Source organism: Aquila chrysaetos, chromosome 11 (genome assembly GCF_900496995.4).
Source record: "Aquila chrysaetos chrysaetos chromosome 11, bAquChr1.4, whole genome shotgun sequence".
NCBI classification, from domain to species: domain Eukaryota; kingdom Metazoa; phylum Chordata; class Aves; order Accipitriformes; family Accipitridae; genus Aquila; species Aquila chrysaetos.
Genome location: NC_044014.1, coordinates 34571851 through 34594527, shown reverse-complemented (window position 1 = coordinate 34594527; position 22677 = coordinate 34571851). Strand labels below are relative to the sequence as shown.

Sequence of the window (22677 nt, the reverse complement as noted above, 5' to 3'; positions counted from 1 at the left end):
CTGGGAAGTGGAGGGAAAGGGGAAAGGGAAAAAAAATTAAAAATAATAATAACAACAACAAAAAAGGGAATCTGCCCTAAGTGACCAGATATGCCAGATTGCTGGCTAATGGCTAGCAACATGTGGCTTCTCTGAGTAATATCACTGCCCTCTCCTTCCTTTGCCAGCACATGCTACTGGTGGCGAGAGATAAAAATATACAGAGTGGATATGCAATTACCAAAACCATGATATTTTATGACAAATGCCATTTCTCTAACACTGCTATTACAGTGCGCCTGATTTCCAAAGCTGAATTAATTTGAGCAAGTGTACATTGGAGATTGATGCTATTAGCATGATTTTTAAAGCACCCTTTAATAATCATAATCTGCATGTTTGAAACGTGTTGTCATTACCAGTGTTGACAGATACGAGCATAAGGCACACACCATCCACAGAGACTAAAACGGGGCCGTTCTCATTTCAGATAAGAGCATACAGATTCCCACGTCTCTCAAAAAAAAAAATCTATTACTGTGCAAAGGGAGTAGCATATTTTTCAAGGGGGGTGGCAATAAAGCACTAGCAGTGTAAGACACCACACTCGGGCCAGCCTGTGCTACCTTTACGCACTGGGGTAGGAACTCTGCACACGGAGAGCCCCTCGGAAACGAATCAGGCTTTTGAGAGATGCTGTGAGTGTCTGTCCCGAAATGAAGAGAGAACAAACCCAATGCCTCCCTTAACTTTCTGGAAGCATGTCTTCTGCAATTACAAATGACATACATTTATGGAGTGACTTCTTTTTTTTTTTTTCTTTCCCCCAATTAGTCTGAAAATGCAAAATACTGCTAGAGAAATAATTACAGGAAACTAGCTCTCTCCTCTCCTCTGTATGAGCAACGCTTACTCATGTAAATTACTTGCATGAGTAAGGATTATTTGCAAGACGAAAAGCATTGCATCAGATCCCCAGTTTGGGAGAAGAGATGAAATCAACATGAGTTCGTAGTAACTTAGCTGCTGATGAATGAACCAAAGGCAGATCCCCACTGACAGTCCAGCCTCAGCGGAAGCAGCACTCACGACGATGCAGGGCAATGCAGAGAATGTCATACCATGCAAAATGAATTAGTTGCTTGTTTGGGTTTTTTTAGGAATTGTACACATCACGTCAAATACCATCCTTGGATTTAACAAGCACCGTCTTTGATATATATTTTTAAGCCCAGTCTAATTAATGCCAACACCTTTAAAAACATAAAAACACAAGGCACTAACAAGCATTTTGCTCTAGAACTGCTTCCGCAAAGGTCAGTCGCTCCACAGCCCCATGCTACCCCTTGGAGCAGAGGGGAGTAAATGAGCCGGAGGAGGGTTTGGCTAGGACCCCCTGGGCTGCAGGGCTCAGGGGCTGAGCCCACCTCACGCCCCCCGAGTGCCACGGGGCCAGGGCACTGTGCGAGGAGACTGGGCAGGGGCTTTTTGCTGGCAGACAACCGGCATCTACTTCTCACAGTTGGGTGCTGGAAAAGCTGCGGGGCTGCTTTCCACACACACCCTGTGAAACCATTTCAAGTGTGACAGCGTGCTCTTACAGCCGCTCCCTCCAGACTTTCGCAGCCCCCCGAGCATCCTCCTCCGAGCCCTGTGTGAGGTGGCTGCTGTCATGGAGTTCTTCCCATCCCCTGCAGGACGTGACACAGGGGACCATGCCAGTCCACAAGCGGCCGAGAAAACCAGGGCAAGGTAGTGTCTTCCTCCAGCAAAACAGACGCTTTCACCATTTTGGTGGTGGCCCTCCCAGGAATGGAGGACGGCCACTTCTTCCCTGCTGGAGGGAAGGAGGAGAAGGCGGCTCCCACTCTCCAACCAGCACTGCACCTGCTGTGGCGTTTGGGCTTGACAGCGAGGCCAGAGGCAGCACACCCGGGGCCCCAGTGTTTTAAAAGCAGCAACAAAGTTTTCAGTGAAGTACAGCAAAAATCTTCTAGCTCACCTAACAGTGTCCCCAAAGGCACCATCGCTCTCACAAAAATGCCTCCACTGCTCCTGCGCAGCAAGACCCCTGGCCCAAGCGTGACACCGGAGCCAGTCCCAGCCTCTTCACACGTGTCGCTCCAGGATGCAATGAGCATCGGGACCAGGAGCGCTCATACCTGCAGCATGCAACCAGCCCCATCCCACGTCTGCCATCCACTGAGACTCCCTGGGAAGCAATCTCCGGCTGGCTCCTGGGGCTGAAGGAGAGTTTCTCCACAGTGCTTACGGGGATGCTGAGCCTTAGGCGGAGGGAGGGGTACCTTCGCGGAAGCACACCTTGGGTTTGAACCCTTTGCTGCGTCTGGGCCCCAGCATATGGAAACATCCAGTTTTAGCAGCAGTCAGGATTATATTTAAATCTGGATGATGAATTCAGCTAGCTATAAAAAGAGTTATATTTACACTTACCGCTGATTAGCTCAAACATTTGGCAATCAGATAAAATACACCATCAGAAATTTCTGAGTAACAGAAGCATTACATAGCTCTTTGCTTCTCCTCCTTCCTCACAGCCACTAGCTGAATATTGTCATAGTGTCAATGCTGCTATTACGGAAAACAGGCAGCGAGTTGCTTCTATTAATCATGCCACTAGCGAAGGTAGCTGCTAGCGACTATGCCTAAATCTCCAGTGGGCTCGATCGCAAGCCTGCGATTCGACCGCTTGCCCCCCTCACCAACAATTTTATTGACAGTGAGTGCCCCTGTCGCCCTTTGCCTCAGACACCTCAGATTTGCAATACATGTTTAAGCACCGGCTCGCTTCATCCCCGCTCCCCGAACGCAAGACAAGGTGTTTTACCCTGCTGGCAGTCCCATGCCACAAATAAGGTCTACCCTGACGGCTATAAGCCACCTCTGACTTGAGAGCTGCGTCTCCTCCCGCAGAAGGAGCCCAGCCCGGAGTTAGGAAGCCTTGTGACCCCAGAGGCGGCCCTGCCACCGCTTTGGGGACAGCTACGGATGTCATTTACATAAGGAACCATGACCGCGGGGTGGTGAAGTGAAACAGCCGCCCCGTGCCCCAATGAAGCCCGTTGCCCCCACCTAGACGGCACTTTGCAAAGCGTCAGCCAGCACCCAGGCTTTTGTCTCCCGGCTGCCTGCGCGTCCCTGAGCGCAATTCGGATCATTCCAAACTATTAAAAATCGATAATAAAAAAATCATTCCGATGTCTATAAACAAGTTAATGGAGTAAGTGAAAACAAAGTACATTTCTTAATGGGAGTGTTATGTTGCCCTCTCTAGGCCCTGGCTCTCAGTGCCGGTTTCTGTAGGCTCCCTGCCAGAGAAGTATCACTCTGAGCTGTTGCTGTTGCTGCTGCTGCTACTCTGCTAATGAATGACTAACTTAGGCCAGAGGGGAAATGACATCACCGGGGTGTAAAACACAACTGCATTAGGAAACTTTTTACCTGCTTTACATTTGTCATAATTATTCTACACAATATGACCGGCATTTGCATAATTTCAAGGCGTGCCATTATCTTAATTGAAAATTGTTTTCATATGGTTGAATAATGCAGAATGACATCAGTTAAAGCCCCAATGAAATGCACAAGTATAATCACACGGCTAATTACTAGCGGTGTTTGCATGTAAAAATAAATAAAATTGTGCATATTATTAGGAAGGTACACGCAGCTGAGAACTCTCGCACCGGAGCAGCGTTTCACTCGTAATGGTAGGATTAATTTTCTCTGATGTTCCTACCACAGTAACATGAGCTGATCATTAAGGCGTATTAAAATGATTTGTGTCCCTTTCCCCACCCCCCTCCTTTCCAAATATCTTTCATTTTACACACACACACGCACACGAGACACACAGAGGCACAGTTTTAAATAGTCACCACGGGCAATTTCAGTGCATCCATTGCTCACTGTCATCTCCCTGATTCTTAGGAAAAGGCTCCCTTATCTCAGCCGCACGCACAGAAAATTAAAGTGAAGAGGTGGCAGCGAGCGAAGGTGGCTCTGAAACGCGTTTCAACTGCGTACGCATGTCTACGGGTACACGGCTACGTCGGTGCCACGCGTGCCTCCGAAAACAGCCCCTGCGGAGAGCCGCCCCGCGTTGGACCTACACCCCCCCTGCCCCGGCATCTCCAACAGAAGTTCCCCCCAAACATCTCGTGTCCCGTCCCCCCCGCTCCCCCCCCCGGTCTCCCACCCCTCTCGGGGACCCCTTCCATCCCCGCAGCCCTTTCTGGGTACCTCATCCTTCCCCCTCCCCACCCTCACGGACCGTGCTTGAAGCAAGAAATCTGAAAAGCAAATAACGAGAGGGAGCGGGGATGGGGTGGGGGGGGGAGCGGCCCGGGGCGGGGCGGGGGCGCAACCTGCGCGGCTCCGCGGCCCCATCCCGGGCGGTGCGGGGCGGGCACGGAGCGGAGCGGCGGCGGTGGGTGCCGGCGCGCAGCGTGTTTGCGCCGGCCGCCCGGCGGCTCCGAAATACGCCCAGGCATATCTGCAAGTTATTTGAATGTATTATTCCCGTACCTGTCATTTATCACTTTATTCAACACGTCCCTGCCAGCTCAATAGCTTTTGATCTCCCTCAGCCTCCATTTCGTAATTTCCGCCCTCTTAAACATATCGAACACTAAAAAAAAAAAGCCCCGAACAATATCGAATCCCCCTCCCCAGCATTCCCCCCCCCCTCTTTTCTGTGCGTTTTGGGTTTGGGGTTTTTTTTGTTGTTAACGAAGCCGGAGAAGGGCAGGGCGAGCCCCGCACGCACTCCGCTGCCCGCCGGGCCGGGAGATGCCCCGCACTCCGACCCCCCCTCCTCTCCGAACCGCCCCCCCCTCCGCCCGCACAAGTTCCCGGGCAACGCGCATCGGAGCGCCCCGACGGCGCGGCCCCTCCGCGCTGCCCCGCCACGCACAGCGGGGAGGGGGACGCGGGTGGGGGGAGCGGGGGGGTAGCCGAGCCCGGGGCATGCAGGTGGGGACGGGCGCGGAGGGGGGGATGGGGGGGGGCCGGCGCTGCGTTTACCACCTCGCCATGGTCACTGGTCCTGCCCTGGGGGGTGTCCTCGGGGAGAAAATAAAGTTTGGCGCTGGAGAGAAGTTGCCGGCTGGTGCGCTCCTCCCAGAGCAGCTGCAGCTCCGCGATGCAGGCGGGCTCCTCCGCGCGGCACCGCACGAAGAAGAAGTCGCCGAGGGAGAGGACCCGCGCCCGGCCGCCGCCGCGGCGCTGGAAGCGGAACGCCCTGTAGAAGACGTAGGGGCCGTGCGAGCCGCACGGGGCGCCGACCCACTGCGGGGAACAACAACACGGCAGCGGCATCAGCGCCGGCTCCGCGCCGCGCCGCGCAGCGCCGCGCAGGAGGAGGGAGGGCGGGCGGAGGGAGGGAGGGCAGGCGGGAGGGAGGGAGGGAGGGAGGGAGGGCGGTGGGGAGGGGAGGGGGCGCGCAGCGGCGCGGAGGCTCCGCGGCGGCGGCGGGCGCGGGGCGGGGCGCGCGGGGCGGCGCGGGGCGGCGCGGTACCTGCAGTGCGCTGCGCTCCATCGCGGCTCCGGCGTGATTGAACTCAACATTCTCCCAAACTTGTTGGCGTGAATGGAGCCCGGCAGGTCCTGGCAGGGCAAAGCCGGCCCCGCCGCCCGCCGCCCCCCCGCCGCCGCCGCCCCCGCGCCGCCCCGCCACCGCCGCCGCCCCCGCCCCGCCGCGCGCGGCGACGCCCCCCCCGACGCCCGCTCCCCGCCCCGACGCCCCGCCGACGCCCCGCGGCGCCTCGCCGACGCCGACGCCCGACGCCGGCCGGCCCCCCGGCGCCCGGCCCGGCCCGGCAAAAATGCTGCGGGGCGGCGGCGGCACCCGGGGGGGCGGCGCGGGGGCGGCGGGGCGGCGGCGGGGGCCGCCGCGCCCCCCGGCGATTTTTGGGGGGCCGAAAGGGCGGGCGGGCGCGCTGCGGATCTGACAGGACCTGCCTGTATATGTCTAATATAAAGACCATTTCCTGCGGCGCGAGGGGCGCTGCTCGTCCCCGCGCGCGCCCGGCGGGGCCGCCGCGCTCCCACCGCCGGGCTCTGCGGAGCGGCGCGGGGAGCGGGGGCTGCCCGCCCCCCCCCCGTCCCCTCCCGGCGGGCCCGGCCGGCCCGGCGGCCCGCTGAGGGCGGGAGGCTCGTCCTGAATTTATTTATCGGGTTTTTTTTCCCCGGGAAGGGAGGAAAGTGGGTTATCGATTATATAAACACATCAATATTCATGCGCCGCCGCGCCGCGCGGAGAGACGCGGCTCGGCCAGAAAAAACAACGGCAACGGGGGAGGGGCGCGCTCCCTCCGCGCTGGCGGAGCGCGCAGGGGGACGTGCCGGCACTGCCGATCCGCCGGGCGCTGCAGGAGCCGCCACCGCGGGGGGCGGGGATGGTTCCGCGGGCGCGGAGGGGTGCGGGACGGGCGGCTACGCGCCCCGCCCGCCCACCCCCCGGGCGGCGCCGCACCTCGGGGGGAGCCGCGGCGCTCTGCCCATCCCGCGGAGCTTCCGCGCCCCCGCGTTAACGCAGACAGCTTGGGGCGCCGCCGCAGAGCCGCCGCCGCCGCGGAGAGCTCCGTCGAGGGGGTGGGGGGGTCACCGCCGGCTCCGCGGGGGCAAGCGGGCGCGCCGGGGGGGCCGCACCCGCGCAAGGACCGCCCGCAGCGCCGGGCACGGAAAGTTTCCATCAGAGCCCCGTGAGCTGCAGCCCCGCAAGCAGATGCCGCTGCGGCCGGCGGTGGTGCGCGGCCCCCCGCGCCCGCGGAGCCCCCACCCATCCCCGGGCAATGACGGGCGGATCTCTTGGGGGGGGGGGGGTGTCTGTCCTTCCCGCCCTTTTCCCCGGGTGCTGCCTCGCTCCGCGCCAGCGCAGCCAACCGTAGCTCCGCGGAGCGGGGGGACAGCGGTGCGAAGCGGCTCCGCGGGGACCTGCCCTCCCCCTCGTTCCCCAGTACTGGCACTATCTCCCCCTTTTTTGTGTTGTGCCCCCCAAGCCCTCTCCGCGGACCCTGGTCCCGGGGGGGGGGGGGGGGGGAGGCGGGCGGACACACGCTCAAAGCCGCCCCGGCGGGGCAGGTCCGGCCCTGCCGCCTCGAAACGGCGGGGACGGAAATGATAAATAAAGAAAGAAGCGAATAAAAAAAAAAATCCTTAATAATGACGACAGCGGTGACGTCAGCACCGCGTGCATCACGACATAGCGAGGGGCAGCAACAAGTGCGGGCGGCGGCGCCGCTGCCGGGGCGACCCCTGGCGCCCGCCCGCCATACCGCGGGGCCGCCCCCGCTATAGCGCGGGCACCGCTGCTCGGGGCCCGGGGGGGGGGGCGGGGAGGGCCGCGGCCCTGACGAGCCCGAATCCGCGGTGCTTCTGAGAGCATTTAGCCTAGAAACGCGCTTTCCACGTCCCAAAACCAGATTTCACGGTGTTGCGCGGGCGGCCGAAGCAGCTTTGGTAAAGCGGGCCGGAAGGCAGGAGGGCCCAGCCCGCGGTGAGCCGCGGGGGAGGATTTTTGGTGACTGGGGATAAGGAGCAAGCCCCCATCCGCATGAGGTACGGGCGAAGGCTCGCTTGGCCCCGGGCGGAAGGCGCGGAGCAGGCACGGGAATTTTGGCAGCGCTCACAATGGCGCTGTGAGGATGAGGGACTTCACCCCGACATCCTCGGTGCTTGTGTCAGGCTCCCCTGGGACGCTGGGTGCTTCTCTGGGGGGGGAGGCTGCTTGGAGCTCAGGCTGTGGGAGAGCTGATGTGCTCTCCCAGGGCTTCAGAAAGCGGGAGCGGGCACTAGAGCAGCAGGGCTGTGAGCACCAGAGGGAAGCTGGGACGCTGGATGGGGCGGGCGGGAAGCCAGCAGGTACCAGTGCTCGGCCTGTCACCTGGCACTGGTGGCTCGTGTGCGTCTTGGATGGGAAAAACCAGCAGAACAGCTCAGGAGAGTTGCGACTAGCAGCCCTTTCGGCCACTAAAGTCTGACGCTTTGTGCTGGGGAGCTCAAGCCCCGGGTGGAGGGTGTTTTGCAGGGGCTGGGTAGGTATGGGCGGTGATGCAAGTGAGACCCATACTTGACACATCCCCGCAGAACGGGGAGTGCTGCTCCATTTCACCCCCAGTGAACTCCCGGCCGTAATAACTCGCATTTCTTCAGCAATTCACCTTTGTTTTCACTGACCTTGGCGTGTTTAATCAGGGTTGTATTCTCACACAGATAAAACCGTCCTCAAACGCTTGTTACAATATATTGGGCACAAACAGGTTTTTATTTGTTTATTCATTTTCTTTATCTCAGGCAGGTAGGGCTGCTCCTTTCCCACAATATGTAATCAGGTAGCAAAGAGAACTTCCCGTCTCCGTTTGTGCCCGAATCTCTCTGCTTCTGCCCCAGCAGCCAGGGCCCATGCACTGCTGGCAGCCTTGGTGCTGGCCCTGAGCTCTTGTCCACTGCACAGAGCACCACTCATGGCTCCGATAGTTGCAGAACCCCATCCTTCCCACCTTGCTCCTTGGGAAGCGAGTGTCCCTCCAAGCCATGGCGTTCTAACAGCTGTCAGGAAGGTGGTGAGGCTGCACGACCACGCAAGGGCACGTTTCAGTCCGCTAAGCAGGGATCACTTATCCGTGCAGCACGCTGGGAGGCAGGGGTTATGCATGATGACCCAAGCCGCCACTGCATGCACTGAGCTCCTGCAGGGCTCCATCTCACCTCCAGGTTCTGGGGGAGCTCAACTCCAAAGTCCATATTTGAGCTTACGTCCGTAAGGTTTACATTTAAAGCCAGAATTCAGACAGTGGGACGATCTGATGTTCACTTCAAGACCCAGCTCTCTAATGTCTAAAAGGTCCCCTGAGTAGGTAGGTTTCTTCTCACTGACCTTTGATTGTCTGAAGGTTTGATGTCCAGTGTGAGCCGGTGGCCCAGCTTCACACCTTAGACACCAGCAAAAGGCAATTCCCGCAGGCCACTCGCTGGGGACACCTAGTCTCCCGCAGGTACAGACTTGCTTCACTCAAAGCAAAGGTGCACAGAGCCATCAGAAGAGGACGAGGTTTGTGTGGCCATCCGCCCACCACCCTGCAGGTCCCTTCCCTGCCGCTCCCCCAGTGTCCGAGGGGCAAGGGGAGGGAGCCCAGCACGGGCAAAAGGAAGGGTTCACCCTCCATCCCCATGGCTCTAGCCCCCAGCCCATGGTGTCTCTTCAGCCAGTGCCGCTGGGAGGAGGCGGTAGGACCATCAGCACCCTGCTTAAGTTTCTAACATCGGTAGCATTTTGAGTGGGATAGCAGCAGAGGCTGTGGCAGTACAGAAGAGCACCTATTCCCAGCAGCAAGGGTACGCATATTCATCATTGCTCTGACATCAATTACATAGGAGCCTTCTCCCCTTCCAAAACTCTTTATACTTCAAAATAAAATAAAAAAAAAAAAACCACAAACAAAAAAAACCCACCCAAACCCCACAGCCTGTTTATAGCAGAAATTGAAATTCCACATATAATCAAAAGTTGGATTTTGTCCTGCAGGCACTGCGTAAGTTTCTTTGTATGAATATTTTGTAACTTTCTCTGGCCAAAAGAAATGTGCAAAATGTTGTAATGTTTCTGTGCTTTCCTTTGGACATTCCAGGCTTTTGCTTAAGCTTCTCATAAAAGGCTATTTTCAGTGGAGGGAGGAAAAAAAAAAAAAAAAAGCAGCCTACAGTATGCCGAGTCAATAAAGTAATGCAAAACCATAAAACACAGCAATGATAACAACAGAAGATCAGTAGATTACAAAGGAAATAAGATGGGGATCAGACAGAGCGGTAGCTGGAAGTGAATGCATAGAAGCCAAAGTAAGACTGGTCCTAATAAACAGCCAAAGTTGAACCAAAAAGCATTCAAAGTGTTAATTTATTAAATAACGTTATTTTCATGCCTTACAATTAAAAATAGTTGTGGTAAGGCATGTTGGGAGACAGGAAGCAATTGGAGTCTTCGAGCCCGGTTTTATGCTTGGAAGGAAATGCAGCCTGACCCACTCTGCGAGCTGGGCTGTGCCTGCGCGGGGGCTGGAAAGCCAGCATTGCTTTGGGATGCCCAAGTTCACTTACTGATTTTCTACTCAGAGCTTTTCTCTTCCAGGCTTTTAAGGCATGGAGGAGTTTTGCGGGGAGCACTCAGGGTGGAAGATGGAGCCACGGCAGAGCTGCGAGGGCGATGCCAGCCCCTGCTCCCGCTCGGCACGCGGGGCAGGATGCAAAGCCCTTTGAAGTTGCCGGGAGGCCCTGTGTTCACTTCAGCAGGTTTTGAGATCAGTCTCTTGCTTTGGGAGCCCTTTAGATCAGATGTTCGAGTCACCAGCTTGAAGCATTAAAAATTCCAGGAGTCAGAGCGTTTATCTTCCCTCCCAAAAATCCGCCAGCCCCAATCAACAACCTAACTGAGCATAAAACCCCACATGAGATCAGCTTTCAAATCCCAGCCTTTAATTCATATGTGCATTTGGAGTTATTTTTATTTACCTTGCATTTCTTTTTGTCATCCCGGCATCATATTTTTAAGCTCCCTGAAACAAGCACCTCATTGCCCCAGGGCTCCCAGACTGGGCTGGTTAAAAAAAAAAATCATCACTGAGTATCGAGAGATTTAATGGTAAAAAAGATCCACGGTGGGACAGATCACCTGCCAATGCAGAAACTAGGAGGGTGCCCAGGTGGTTACCGAGCATTACGAGCCCCATAACGAGGGATGCAGCCATGGGACAGGAAGAGCCAGCAGTTCGGCAGCCCCCAAAATATTTGCTTAACTCTCCCGGTAAGAGTAAGCTGAGGCAGCTGCTACCTGCTGCCTGGAAAGCTGGTTTCATGTCGTGGCACATGGTGATGGGTCAGCTAAAGCAGAGCCCATGCAGTTTCTGCCTGATCGGTTACTAACTAAGATACACTTTTCAGATGCTGTTAATTGAGTCTGATGAATTTTGCTCCAGTGGGACCTATTATGAGCAAAAATACAAGTGACATCAGAGCCATAACTCATAAAAATCAAGTCCCTGAATTACATCTGAGAGCAATATGAAAATGCAAGTGGGATTTCAAATGGTATCAAATAACTTTCTGTCATACCTTATTAATACCACAGAGCTAATAGAAACAGCTATATTATCATCCTAATGTCATTATACATATATAATACACACGCGCGCATACACACAAACAGTGTGTATAATTATAACAACATTATTTTGTTCACACAGCCTGAAAAATGTGATTAGATGGCGGCTCTGAAATGGCAATATTCAATCAGGTATGACTTGTATATTGGCTCAGAGCACAGTCTTCTACTTATGTAAAATTATGCCTTGTTATGTGCAGTCGTAGCGTGGATGGCTGCGAAGGAAAGAGGGAGCCGAGGCCACAGACATCATTTCATCTCGAGTCGGAAGGGCTGAATTGTCATTTCAAAGCTGAAACACTGTCACTGTCCAGCGAGCTATCCCCGGCTATCCTTTCTTGCCTATATCACTTCAGAAAACATGCTAATTTATCTGCTAAAAATAGCTGCCTACTCACAAAATCCTGAATAAAATCCCTCCACTGGAAATGATCCTAAACATGACCAAACTATTTCTTTTTTAATCATAAAGCTCGGAAGGGGACGTCGCCTGGTAGGGCTTTAGATGGGCTTCAGTTTCCAAACGGTGCACGGGAAACATGCACACCAGCCATTTCACATCCAGCTCCTGTCAAATAATTTACCTCAACTGTTTTTAGTGAAAATATACATATGTATATATATCCCTGCGTGAGGGGGATAGCTGGAGCTGGAAATATCGTCATAAGAATGCCAGGCCATATTTACCCAAGTCAGTGGTCAAAGCAAGTTGCTATTCTCGGTGTGACAGATTTAAATCGGTTTAAGTAAACAAGCTGACCTCTTTCCACTTAGCAGGTCTTAGCCGTCATGGCTTTTTTTCTGAGAAATTTTTTTTTTTTTTTTTATAAATTCGGCAGGCCCCAGAGGAGGGTAAGCAGCTACCTCGGAGGGAGCAGCCGGTGCTGCCGGGGTGCAAGCCAGGGAGGGCAAGGCGGGTTTCCCAGGGAAGGGATGCAGCAGCCAAACTCAAAATTTGCCTTTTTCTGCCCTGCCCTCATTTGAAAGCAGGAGACTTCACCTCCTCATTCACCCTGAATGCCTTGCCCATGTCTAAGTGCTTATGGCAACTCTTGCTCTCCTGTTCTGGGATCGAGTTTTCCTGTTTTTCCCGGCTTGGTTTGTGCAAGGACAACTGACCTCCCAGTTATCGAGATCTTTTTTAACAGCACTAGGATGAGATGGAGTGACACAGAGAAAGAGCTCCTGAAGTCCCCCGAGTACCTGCAGGGCTGCTGGCCAGCCCTGCGCTTGCAGCTGGAGGATGCAGGTGTGTCCACCACCACCACCTCGCTCTTCCCTTTGCACGCCCGTTTTTTCCCTGTCGCTCTAGCAGTCACTTCTACACATTTATTCCCACATCTTCATCCTTTATCTGAGTTACAAGTGCAACAAAACTGATGAATCAATCATCTAGCACAGTGTAGCGATGTTCAACCTTTGGCTAAGCTGTCTTCGAGCTCTTCCTACCTAAGTACATACTTGAGGCAGCTCAGCAAACAATCTGCTGGGGACTGCCCTGCAACTCGCCTCCTCCCAAATTTTGCCTGAAAAAGGCTTTTGGCATCTGGTGCCAAGTGGCAGCAGAGGAGAAAAAAAGCAAAATAGCTCCTGGTACCTCAACTCTACGGCCTGAAGGCTGCTTCTTGCCTCACAGGACAACTGGCTCAATAAGCAAGTGCTCCTCTGTGCCGGGTGGCTGTGGTCCCCAGCGCTGGCATCGGTGGCGGGGGGGGTGGCCAGTTCTGCACCTCCTGCTGAACCGTCCTTACAGTCCGGCTGAAAGAACTACCGATTATAAACACAAGACTTGTCTGGTAAACACTGGAGAGGACGCAGAAGCCATTCCTCCTCCTCTCAATTCAGGTACACGTGTCAAACTAAAATACTAGAGGGGAAAAGGAATTGATCTGCAAGTCCACCTCTGCCAAACACACGGGGTTATCCAGCCGCCGTTTCCAGGGAGCACAGATATCTGCCACACCAGAGAGCCTTTCTTCTCCTCCTTTCCAGCTCCTCTTTTTCTTACCCAAGTGAGCGTTGGACATGTTTCCGAAGTACAAGAATCTCTGAGGTCTAACCACCATGGATCCAAGCCTCTAGGGATGATAGAGTTGGTGGGTTTTTTTAAAATCCTCTTGAGAAACAGATGCTTTGGCTCATCTTCATTATACCTAGCCTGATTTATTTTAATTGCTCTGGGTATCCGGAATACTATGATTGCATAATCTCATGCACATGCCTTTAGAAGGAAGCCTTGGCTGCAACGCCGGGAAGGCAATGTTAAATACGGAAAAAGTACTATGCAAAGTCTCATTTATTTTGGAAATCACTGGAAAGAGTTCTGCTGAAAATTCGCAGCAAAACATATGCCACATTTGAATAACGATTGAGAGGTGCTTTACCTAGCTTTGCAATAAAAAGGGCTCTGAAAATTGCAGTCCTTCAGAAAGCTCTCACTCCCAACCCCTGAATTTCGGTGAAATCAGTGGACGGTTAGGTCCATGGTGGCAGCCCCAGGGTCGGCTGCCGAGGGCGAGGCGAGGGCTGGCTGCCTGGCACTGCGCACCTGGGGGGATTGCTTCCACCCCATACGAAAATAGCAAAAAAACAGTAACCTAACAGAAAATCTGTTTTGAGCAGGGTCAATGGGAACCACAGGCTCAGGACAGTGAGAAAGGAGGTGGCCTGCTGAGATCTGCCCTTTCTGGGTTTAGAAATACAGGACTTCATCTCAATAAAACAAAGCAGGAATAACAGGACTGCAGAGAAATACCTGAATATCATCCACTTGTCTTAACTGATGCAGTGCACAAGATGCCAAATATTGTCTGCTTGGGCAAAAAGGTCTGCAGAAACCTTCTTTCAGTTAATAAAAAATATTATTTAAGGTACTTCATAACTGGACCTAGAATAAGGATTTATTTTGAAGTCACGTCAATACGTTATCTGTTATTAAGACACTGCTTTTCTGGAGAGGGATCCATATCTTACCAAAAGTTTATTCTTTCTCAGTATTTTTTAAACTTATCTCATTGAACAAATTAATACCTGCCTTAAATACTGTCCCTGAAGCCAGTGGGGATACTCTGTGAAAGAATTTGATCAAGAACTGAAAAAAAAAACCCACACCCTTTGGCTTATTGATATGCTTTCCTGTCTTCTAGGGAAAGGAAAAGCCAGGAATTTTATACATAATGTACACTGTATTAATTATTTAAAAACATGCAACTGAGATTTTGTTTTGCAGGAAACACAGGCAGTTTATCCTCACGAGCCTTAGCGTCCACACAGAGAAACGTATGTGCATACCCTGTGCCTCTGGATGCGCAACAGATACCGGGGGGGATGATTAACCAAATGTGGGCTCTGCACAGTGCTGGGATAACAAGTCCAATAAACTTCACAGATGAAGGAGGAGACCCATAATCATATCTTCTGATCTTGAAGTGAGCACTTTTCACTTGATTTCACTTGGTATCGTTTGTCTGGGACCGAACCGGATTCGCATAGATTTGGCAATACCCGTTTGCCATGCCAGACCTCAGGAGCACTGTCAGTGCTACCGTACCCGGCTGGCAGGTGCTTTGCAAATGGGTCGTATGAGGGGCTCTGAACAGGCAGCAGTGCCACAATTTACAGGCTACACCTTTAAACTCCTACAAATTTACTTCAGGTTCACAGAGGATAATGAGATTCATGTTTGGGAGAAAGACCCCACAGGGACTATCAGGAATATTAATGTTATCACAGAAGTTTATTAGTGCCTGCATGTTGAGAAACGGGTAAGGAAACCCTCTGGGTTTTGTTGCACTATCAGCAATTATCATGCAAGAAGATTTCTCTTCCTGGTCCTCCCTCTGATAACGTTTGGAAAAAAAGGCTCCAAGATTTATCTTTGGGAAGTGTTTGGGTTTTTAAGCAGTGCAGATGTTTCCTCCATTGCCTTCTGCAAACCTTCATTTCTCAAACAAGAGCTGAGGGCTTTCCCTGTCTGTACCTCTCCAAAGCATTGGCATTTCTAGCCCAATGAACCCGTGTGCCTCATGCTTGCAAAATTCCTACATGCATCTGCCATCGCACAGAATTAAAATAACCCTTCTGATGTGGGTCTGCACGTCTGCTATGTTCACATCTTTCAAGCCAAGCTACAGCCCTTTGCCTCACTCCCCTCTTTCTCCTTGTGCTCCCGTCTCTGCTGGTGGAAGAGTATCACCAGTATTGGATTTATGGTGGAAGCAATGTGGTGCTGTTGTTTGTTCAGATGCCAAGAAGTCGTCAGTGATCGGCTTCATGAGGAACAAGCCACCAAGATGTGAGCATGGGTTCTGGAAATCTGTCCCTGACACACCAGAAACCCTTCCCATCCCTTCTCCTCTTTCTCTTTTAATGGGGTAAGGGCTATAAAAACATGTGCCTGTTATCTAGGCTGGGATCTAGTGCCGTGATCAGTCTTTCTGAAAGTTTTACATTCTTTTAAGCTCTTTATACATTAAAGAAGGGAAAAAAATAAAAAGGAAAGGAAGAAGCCCGCAGTCGGGCCGACCGATCGGAGAGGAACCACTCAACACAATTCAGGGCTGCTGCCCAAGGAGATGGCGGTGCCACAGAAATCAATGGGCTGGTGGCAAGAGCACTCGGGAAAAGGGATGTGCTCAGGAGGAGACCCATTTCTCCTGAAAGCTTCGTTAAGGCTCCTCCATCTAGGAGGTATGGTTAAAGATAAACCAGACTTCTCGAGAGTGCTTCAGCACGAACCTGCCCACGCCGGGTTCCAGAGGAGCTGCAGTACGCATGTGAAATTTCAACCATATTTACATTTTGAAACAAAATACAGAACAGGCACTTGCTCCGATAGCCGCGCAGACTGGGATAAGGCCCCGCAGCCACCAGCTGCAGGCTGGGCAGGCGTGCCCTGCTGCCGCCTTTCCAGGGGCAGAGGCAAAGAGTGCTGGCTCGTTTTTCCCAGGCAGCACAAGCCAGGCACTGCTGGCCCCTTGCCGGGAGGTGTACCTACAGCCCGCTGAAGCACCCTCAGCCCAACGGCACCTTCGCTGATGGACATGGTATCCCGTTAGCATCCCCCCAACAGAGACGTACCGACACACCTTCCAAACTGCAGACAAGGCCTTAAATCAGTCTTGGTTAAACTCCTGCAGCTCAGTCTGCTTTGAGAAGTGGGGCATTTGCTGATGGAGGAGCTCCGGGCTGTTACATTTAATTAAGGATTCTGCTGAAAGTTCTGCTTAAAATCACAAAGCTTGCTGCTTAGAAAAGCGTAGGTGATTCCCCCAGAGGCCTGGCCAGCATTCCTGCTCCTATTGTACAACATTATTGATTAATCAAAACTAATGCTCACAGCTGTTGCCTGATAGATAATGTCTTTGGTGTTTACCTGCATATAATTATTTACTACTTTATTGATGTTATTTATTTCTTCATTAAGTATTGTTGGCTGTTTAATTACGTGAAACACAACTGCAAGTGTTGCTGCTAAAAGCCATGGGAAGGGCTGCCCAGAGCTGAAATCTTTCAACCATGAAACTCTAAAAAGAAATCTGAAGATAGAAATATTTTAGCCAGCGTTTTGAGTGAAGACCATCAAACCACAAATGTGTTACATGTCATCTGGAAGCTGATGCCAGAGCACCATGTTCAGATAGATTTGCAATGCTGATTTGATTGCGCACCGCAAAGGACTTTTGCAGACTTGTATATTTTATTAGATCTCCAAAATATGTAAGAAAGGTCCCTATCTTATTCTTGGTTGCTGAACGTTCGAAATAAATCAAAGGGAAACTGTGATTTCCCAAAGCTTACAGTCAGGAGTGCCTAACCAAGCTCCTTTCTAAAACCAATTCCTGTGCCGAGATCTGAGGACCTCCCAGGCCAGATGCTGGCCCTGTCCAGCGCCCCAGTGACAAACTAGGGAGTCTCTCCAAGAGCTCCCTCCAGGCTCTCCCTTCTGCCCCCCCAGCTTTCTGTGAGTGACGCAGACCCAAGGGCCCCTGTGCCCACCCTGCCGCAGCACCCCACTGCCCTTGCCCTCCTCAGAAGCACCAGGCACAGCTGCTGCAGCAGGTCTATGCCTGACCTTGCTGAATTAGGGAGCTGACATCTAATCCTTGGATCCATGTGGGATGAGAAGGGATGTGCTGAGGCTTGCTTAGCTTGTGATGTAAGACCAACCTTAACAGAACCACTTTTCCTTGCCAAGACCAAGCCATGGGGGGTTGGGGGCAAAAATCAGCATCTTAAATTCTATCCGGAAACCAAGAGGCAGTAAGGACAAACGACATTTAAGACACGTTGTGGCTCTCAGCAATCTCTAGGTATTTACAGTTTTAAAAAAAACAGCCAGGTACATGACTACAAATATGGTATGTAGAGAACTTACAGCCTGCAAAAAAAACAGACGATGCACAAACCCTGCTGTAGCTCACAAATCATTAACGCACCTATAACAGGTCAGAAATAGCCTCTGTATCTCCTTGCTCGTAAAATAAAAATCCATTCTCTGATATCCTTTCCAAACAGCCCTCATCAGGCCCTTTCCCCAGGGCAGGAGAACAAATAGCTCTGGCAGTCCTTGCTTGGCCATCAGTGTATTTGTTATTTGGTAGCTACTAGCCTGAATGTTTCTACGCAGCTCCCTATAGATCTCTTGCTTACTTCCGAGGTAGTGCAATAAAATTAGTGAGGTCTTAGCTACTGCTTTATGAAAAGTACATGAGATGACTGGTTGCCAAACCTCTAAGTTCCCTATGGCCTCTGTCCTAGGGCAGCAGCCTCTGCTTTTTCTTTAGGAGCCCAGAGGATGACCAGATGAACGCCTGGCGCCATCAGGTCACCTGCATCTCTTCCAATGCGGCTCAAGCCCAGAGCATGAGCAGAAGTTGACTGTGGGGCCCAAGTTCTGCCCATGCTCTCGATACACAGCGTACGCTCACCTCTTTTTTAACTAAGACACGTCGGGGAAAACCTGAGAGAAATAGTGAACAGAGAGGAAGGATAAAAAAAGAAAAATGATGGCTCTAGGGAACTTGGTCTCTATTTCCCTCTTTGTTTCCTCCCCAACCCCCACATTTTAATGCATTTCCTCTGCCTAGAGCCAGTTCTTCCTCCACCTGTTTTTTTGAAGTGTCACAATCTTTCCCGTATCCCTTGTGCCCACATTGTGTGGGTACCATGGGCACCTTTCCAGCAGGGATGCGCAGTGCGATGGGGAGCACAGCTAGGATTTTCAAAGGAAGCTAAGGAAATCTTTACGGAGAACTTGGTGGGTGAGAATTTGGCACTTGGCACTCTTCTGCTCTTTTGAAAGTCCCACCCTACAGGAACAATCTAACCAAATGTATGCCCCAATGCTGATAAATCCATTTGGAAAGATATCAAAGAAAAGCTTGCTGGGTTCGGAGACCTTTGAAGAAAGGGAAATATCCTGCCAACCTGACACTGAGATCTATCTTGTTCCACCATGTGGTCCAAATCATCAGAGTCCTCCACGGCTCCCCTTCCTCCTCGGGGTGTGGAGGGCAGCACTGCCTCACTGAAGAAAGGAATTTGGGGGCCGAGAGGACAGCATAATTTGAGGAAAATTCAAATGAGAAATTACTTAACAATGGAAGTTGTTACTGTGTCTAAAAATATCTCAGTGAGTCAGATTACTGAAAACAGCAAAGCTATGGAGCAAAACCATAGCCTCTTCTCAGCAATCAACTGGCTTCACTCACTAGCCTGGCATCTCTTTCCCCTTATGTTTTTAATATCATAAGAGTGGGGGTTTTTTTAAGTCTACAATAAGTTAATGTTTAATGGATTGCCCTGTACAGTTCTTGGTGTTTACATGTTCTCCAACTAACCAAATTTGTAGAGCAAATTAAAAGTCTGTAAGACCAGGACAAGTGGATTACAGATATTTGTTGCTCAGAAACTATCGCCTCATTCAGTCCCACATGCCCCCCAAATAAAGGGTTTCAATTGTTTTCACCTTCCCCAGCAATAGTAACATCTCTCGCCATTGCTGGCCAGGGCTACGGCTCCTTAGTCTGCAACTGTTACGGCTTTGTGCACATATGTTTCCTGTGAATGTGCAACCTTGCGCAGTGCCGCAGTCCCGGTGTTTGCAGGGTAACATATTAAACCGGGCTGGCTCAGGACCAGGCATGCTAGAGAAACGTGGGAGAAGGAAAGGTGGAGACTACAGTGTTGTTGATGCCTTTTTTATACTACTGAGAGGGGTGGGTGTGGCCCCTTTCTTCCACCGACCAAAATATAAATAGCCAGTGAGAGCCTTCCACTCCCCGACGGGCAAATCGCTGCCGAGTGAGCCATTCCCAACACCACACTATAGGGCGCTTGCTTGGTTTCTCCAGTTTTCACACGCGAGTGACTTCGCCCAGTCAGTCTAAAGGTCCCGAGACCCCTCCCTCCTCCAGACCTGGCCCAGGTGGGACCCTGGGCTCTGGCCCTGTGCTCGCCCCACGAGCAGGTGTGAGGGAAGCCACCAAACTCCTCAGAACCCCACGACACCGGTGGGAGGGCAGGGCAGCCCGGAGACGCCGCCTTCCCTACGCACATGCCGTAAATCTGAATGTTACCCACTCCGCGTGATGTTTTGGGTTCTTTTTCTGTGTTGCTGAGGTCTCCCTGTCGATGCGACCCGAGGCAGCTGATGTCCCCGTGAGGGGCTGGGGGCACTGGGCAGCGCTGAGCCCACCATCCTTCTGCGAGAAGGGGCGAACAAATCCCTCCGTCCCACCCTGCATGGGGCAGCTGGAAAGCCAGCGGCCATAGTAACTTGGCACAGCGGGACCTAAGGAAACAAAATGAATTTTTTAGGCTAGAAAACATCAGAAAAAGGAAACGGGGCTCATGTCGTCAATGGTGCAAATCCCACCGGTGCTGGTGGGCCCAGGATCGGGCCCAGGCTGCACCCCTGTGCTATCCCAGGCTCATGAGGATATAAAATTCTGGTTTTCAAATGATGGTTTAATTTCTGGCTGACCTGTTTGGCTTGAACTGTTACATGTTTTCTTCTGTCAGGCTTATTTTTCTTCTCCTGTATTAGTACACAAACCTAAGGAAGAACAAAACAACAACCATGTGTCATCCCTGCCCCTCCATCAGCTGAACAGTTTGAAGTCCTCCAAACCCATTGCGATCCCCCCACAACATCTGGCTCCTCTCGGACCTTTAGTGCGTTCTTCGCACTCTAAATACACCAAGGGGAGGGAAGAGGTGAAGGCGACGGCGCACGGGCACGACACGCTCCTGCCCAAGCAATACCCCTGTGCAGATGTAACAACTGACATCCCCACCACGGGGGCAGCTAGGGATGAACTGCAGATGGCTTCGGGTGTTTCGGTCAAAGAAACTTCTCACATGCACATTTCGGTTGGTTTTTGTCATTTGATGTCAATGGTGGGCTGTGACATTCCTGTGTTGTTTTTTTTTTTCCCCTCCCTATTTGAAGAACGAGATTTTATCTTCCCTTCCCACCTCCCTCCCTTCATCCCGTTCCTATTTCACTAAAACCTGCCTTTCGGGTCAGCGTGCTGGTAAGAGATTAATTTTACACTGCAAGAAACACTGAGCAGAGTATTTCAGCTTGGACATATGAGACGCCCGTTATAATATTGCAGTTTTTCTAAATTAAATATTAGGAAAAATTAAACCCAATTGTGGTTCGTATTCCTATGGAAAATATTTCTGTTCAAAACAGTCCCTCCACGCTAAATGACTTAAGTAACTGAAAACACAATAAATATGCAGCAAGTTAAAAACCCAGATTATTCAGGTTTTAAGGCTTATAACTAAAAGTGGTTTAATGTTTCATGCCTAATAATAGATTACTCCTATCACATTTCTAACCTTTATTTCTACCAGCTTTGAAGTCCAGCCATATAAAGGCTGTTTGTAGAACCACACGAAAGTTAAAGCAAATATTACTCAGAGTGATTCATATGAACAAGAATTTGCAATGAAGGCAGAGGGTTTTTTGTGTCTGTATCAAAGGAAATGAAATGTTTGCAATATTTTCCAGTTGATAAATGCATTAAAACATTTTAGTTGTGTAGTATGAACATTGCTGACATAAACAGACTTTGACCTGAAACAGACTGTATTAAGCTCCGTGGGGGAGGTAACATTAAAAGAAGTAAAAATAAAGTAAAAAATAGAAATTCCTAGATTTCAAAATCTGCCACAAGGTCACTGCATTCCTTAATTAGCTGAATACATTAAGAGAAGGCTAGAATACAGATTCTGTAAAGAGAGCAAATGTATGTTTAATCCTCCATTCTTTGCTTACAGATTACCCTTTCAGAAGGAGTAACCTTATTTTCTTTTTAAATATCTATTTACCTTTTTGAGCTTTGCATAGCAAAGCAAGGTTTTCTTTTTTTTTTTCCTCTCCAGTGTTGCAAAAGAAATTAATTTGTTGGTGGTTGCTATGCATTGGCAGGATTTCTGCATAAAGAATGTAAGCCATCTATCTTTGTATTCGAGATATAGTTAATCTGGCAGTTAAAATACTTTGGAAACATTTTGATGACTTATCTGGAAAAGTAGCTTTGCATTTTCAAAGAAAACTCAGAACTGTATTGCAAGGGGAAGATAAAAGATATACGAAGTGTTTGTTCCAAGCGATACTGTTCATTTAAAGATCAGAATGTAACCCCACCCAAGCAATTATTGTGGAAAAACAAGACAAAAATCCTTATACAGCTTTCTGACACAGTCTTTATTTGGGAAACAAAATAACTATATTACAGTTATAGTCTAATGGATTGCAAGCTGTTTTATTAGAGTCAGCTGAATCCTGTTTAGCATAAAAAAGAACTCTGTTTGCTATCAAGAACACATTTACATTAATATGACTTTGACAAAGTAAAATAAAATCGCATTAAGATGATGTAAGTAGATAAGACAATGAAATCTCTGTGAGATAGTTTTGGCACACCAATTAGAGTCAAGTCCCTACAGGAAAGAAACATATTTTTACACCAAGTATCCATGTGTTTTTAAGTCATAGAGTGGCCAAAATTAATTCCACGCTTAAAATATTTCCAGCAAGGGAAAAGAGGAAGTTTATTATTATTATTATTATTTTTATTTTTCCCTTGAAAGGTAAAATTTCTGATAAACTACATTTTTATTTGCAATAATACAAACAAGTTTTGTTCTCTGCACTAGCCTGTAATCATCCTGATTATTGCAAGGGACTTTCCAATATAGAGCAGCTGAAAACAAGGTTTTAGATTACATGGTAATTTAGGAATGCATGAAAAGCCAAGCAGTCACCATAATAGAGCACTGCATAAACTTCATGGCTTTTACAGCAAAACATAACATATGTTTTGTGATTCATTCAAAAGATTTTTCAATTTTTTTTGTCAAAAAATATGTCGAGCTCTAGTATATGTCCTATATTTAGGGAACCTTACTCTCGAAAAACAACGACGACACCACCACCCCGACTTTGATGTCTCTCTTTTTAGTTTGGTCATTAAAAGAACAGCAGTGATGGATGGTGATAATGC

The 22677-nt window shown here is 50.6% G+C and overlaps 1 protein-coding gene across 5 annotated transcripts in view; it reads right to left on the bottom strand.

Annotated features, from left to right (window-relative positions):
- Positions 1–5634, bottom strand: part of ARID5B (AT-rich interaction domain 5B) — a 125606-nt gene extending 119972 nt beyond the window's left edge. For 2 of the 5 annotated variants that reach the window (XM_030030759.2, XM_030030763.2), the window contains exon 1: positions 5026–5367. In XM_030030759.2, the coding sequence (XP_029886619.1) occupies positions 5026–5319 (294 nt within the window). In that variant the 5' untranslated portion in view covers positions 5320–5367. Of the gene's footprint in view, positions 1–5025; positions 5368–5518 lie in introns of those variants that run through there. The other 3 variants (XM_030030761.2, XM_030030762.2, XM_030030760.2) reach the window with 3 other exon arrangements.
- Positions 5635–22677: the final 17043 nt, after the last annotated feature.